Source organism: Hibiscus syriacus, unplaced genomic scaffold (assembly GCF_006381635.1).
Source record: "Hibiscus syriacus cultivar Baekdansim isolate YM2019G1 unplaced genomic scaffold, ASM638163v2 tig00111002_pilon, whole genome shotgun sequence".
Classification (NCBI taxonomy): Eukaryota; Viridiplantae; Streptophyta; class Magnoliopsida; order Malvales; family Malvaceae; genus Hibiscus; species Hibiscus syriacus.
This window is the reverse complement of record NW_024062948.1, coordinates 429,095-431,786: the sequence shown is the minus strand read 5'-3', so window position 1 is coordinate 431,786 and position 2,692 is coordinate 429,095. Positions and strand designations below refer to the sequence as shown.

At 34.8% G+C, this 2,692-nt stretch overlaps 1 protein-coding gene across 1 annotated transcript; it reads left to right on the top strand.

Annotated features, from left to right (window-relative positions):
• Positions 1–511: 511 nt before the first annotated feature.
• Positions 512–2,067, top strand: LOC120149359. The gene is made up of 3 exons (XM_039162165.1): positions 512–1,050; positions 1,280–1,397; positions 1,520–2,067. Exons 1-3 carry the CDS (start codon positions 1,034–1,036, stop codon positions 1,685–1,687), a joined length of 303 nt encoding a protein of 100 aa, XP_039018096.1. The 5' UTR covers positions 512–1,033; the 3' UTR covers positions 1,688–2,067.
• The last annotated feature ends 625 nt before the right edge of the window (positions 2,068–2,692 follow it).

The window sequence follows — 2,692 nt, the reverse complement described above, 5'->3', positions numbered from 1 at the left end:
AAAGAATATTCTTTTTAATCGATTATGAATTAGTATTTATGTGTTTCTAATTAAGTTTATTAAAGAATCTAAACCTAAAAAGAAATTACTAAACATATGAATTTCTAATTAAGGAAACTAAACTGAGATTTAATTAATAACAAAGCACTTAAAGTCCAAAGGTTAATTAAAAAAAACCTAAAGACTAATTAATATTTAGTGACCAAATTAAAAGATTGAAGAAAATCTAAATGTTTTATTTTATAATTAAACAAGTAATCATTTTAAAAGATTTACAAATTAATATTAAACACATTAAATAAAAGATACAAGGTAATTAAAAAGAAATTAATGATTAAATTGCATTCAATTAAAATTTGGGTACAATTTACAAGCAATTGGCAACTAAAATAAAATAAATGAAAAGTCACTTCCCAAACACAAAACACGCTAAAAGCCTAGTGTTTTAATGGAACAAATAGCCCAAATATTATACACTCTGAGACCAAAAAAATTAGGAGAAAGGCTCATTTTACACTCCTCAAAAATTTTCCTCCCTTAAAACCCTCTCAACCGAAATCTCCCCTACCAACCAAGTTCATCCCTTGTTCTTGATGTTTATACATTGTTCATCTTAAAAGCCAAGCCTAGATCCTAAAACAACACCAAACTCACCCGAAATTAATTTTTGGAAGATCAAACACCCATATTTCCTAAGAAATATCAAACGTTCATCTTCGAAAACCCACTTTGATTCTCTAGCAACACCCAAAAGCAACCAAAAGTTATTATTTTAGGATCAAAATCCAACTTTTCCTTTAAATCATCAAGAACATCAAGAACACTCAAAAATCCAAAACCAAACCCTTCTAAATCTTCAAGACTAAAACACTACCCAAACACCCTACAACCAACCCCAAACATCGACCGAAACACCTCCATCATCGCCAAACCGCCGTCGGCCTGTCGTTGGTGGCTCACCTACCCGAAGCGGAAAAAAAGAAGGAAAAAAATGAAGTTTACCTTGAACCCGAGATGACTACTAAGGGCGGCGATGCTCAACTCCGAAAGGTAAAAAAACACCTTTTTCTAAATGCTCTCCTTCGTATTTGAGATGCTTAAGCTTGCTTAATCTTGTGTGTGATTAGTGATAATGATTGAAGCCTATTTATATTGTTGATATTGGTTCTTGGTTTCATGATTCTCGCTCAAAATCGGTTAGATAAGCGGTTTCATAGCTTTGAATCTAGAACATTTACTAGCTTTAATTTTTTTTTGCATGCTTCGAAATGACCGACAGCGGTGGACGTCAATGGCTCACTGGAGAAGATGAACTTACCGGCTCGTGTGGTACGCCGACGACCTCCCTGGCTTGCCGACGCATGGCTCACTGGAGAAGATTGAAGCCTATTTATATTGTTGATATTGGTTCTTGGTTTCTTGATTCTCGCTCAAAATCGGTTAGATAAACGGTTGCATGGCTTCGAATCTAGAACATTTACTAGCTTTAATTTTTTTGCATGCTTCGAAATGACCGAAGGTGGCGGAGCACAGCGGTAGGCACGGCGGCGGACGGCAATGTCTCACCGGAGAAGATCACCAGACCGGCGCGTGTGGCGCGCCGACGACCTCTTCCCGGCCGGCGACCTCTTCCCGGCCGGCCGGCGATTGTGTTGATGATGATGCCCTAGCTCTTTGGAGAAGATGAAGCTTGGCCATTGCATCCATCTTTGATCCAATGGCTTAGAATGCTTTGTGTTTGTTTCACAAGGATGGAAGCATCCATAGCCCTGGGATCAAAGCTCATCAAGGGTGTAGATTGATTTGGTTTTGTTGCCATGGATTGGTGACATGGCACACCTAAAAAGCTCCACCAATTAACGCTTTGTCTCGTTTCAAATTTCAAAGCAAAAACCAGTTCCCCATTTTCCCTGCAAAACCGGCGGCAAAGTTAAACAAGTGGGGGTTTTCTTGTTTTTATATTATTTATTAGTTGTATATATTTAATAGAAAGTGGGCTTATATTGGGCCTATATAAAAAAAGCAATGCAATGGACTATTTTATGCAAATGGACTTATTATTTTTTTGGGTTTTTGTTATTATTATTTATTTAACAACAAAATAAATGGGCTACTAACATAAACCTAACATGTAACTTTTATTTTATATTATATAATATGCAATATAACACATACTAATTATTTAACTACCTAATATGAAAACATGAATTAATATGTAATGACATATGAATTAATAACAAATCAATGTCATGAATTAATAACATTCAATGTAACATGAAACATGCAATGTCATTATCTAATATCTAACGCATGTAATTATTTAATATGCAATGCAACTAACACTAAGGATAAGCTATGCAATTATGCAACTACCTTATGCATTTAATAACCAAACTATACTCTATTTACAAGCTATATATTATATACTATATATTATAAAATATGAAACGCCACGTGTCACTACACGAATAAAATGGGTGATGATAGTTCGTGTTAAATTTTAGAATAAATTAGTAATTATTATTAACTCGTAGGTTCTGATTCGGGTCGTATTTCTACTCGAGTTGATCGTGGTAGAGGATATTACCGACGTTAGCACTTGCTAAGGTGTCTTTGACTGGTACTATATTAAATTTTGTGTTTATTTGATTGTTTGGTATGCATGATGAATTGTGAGATTGACTGTTCTATG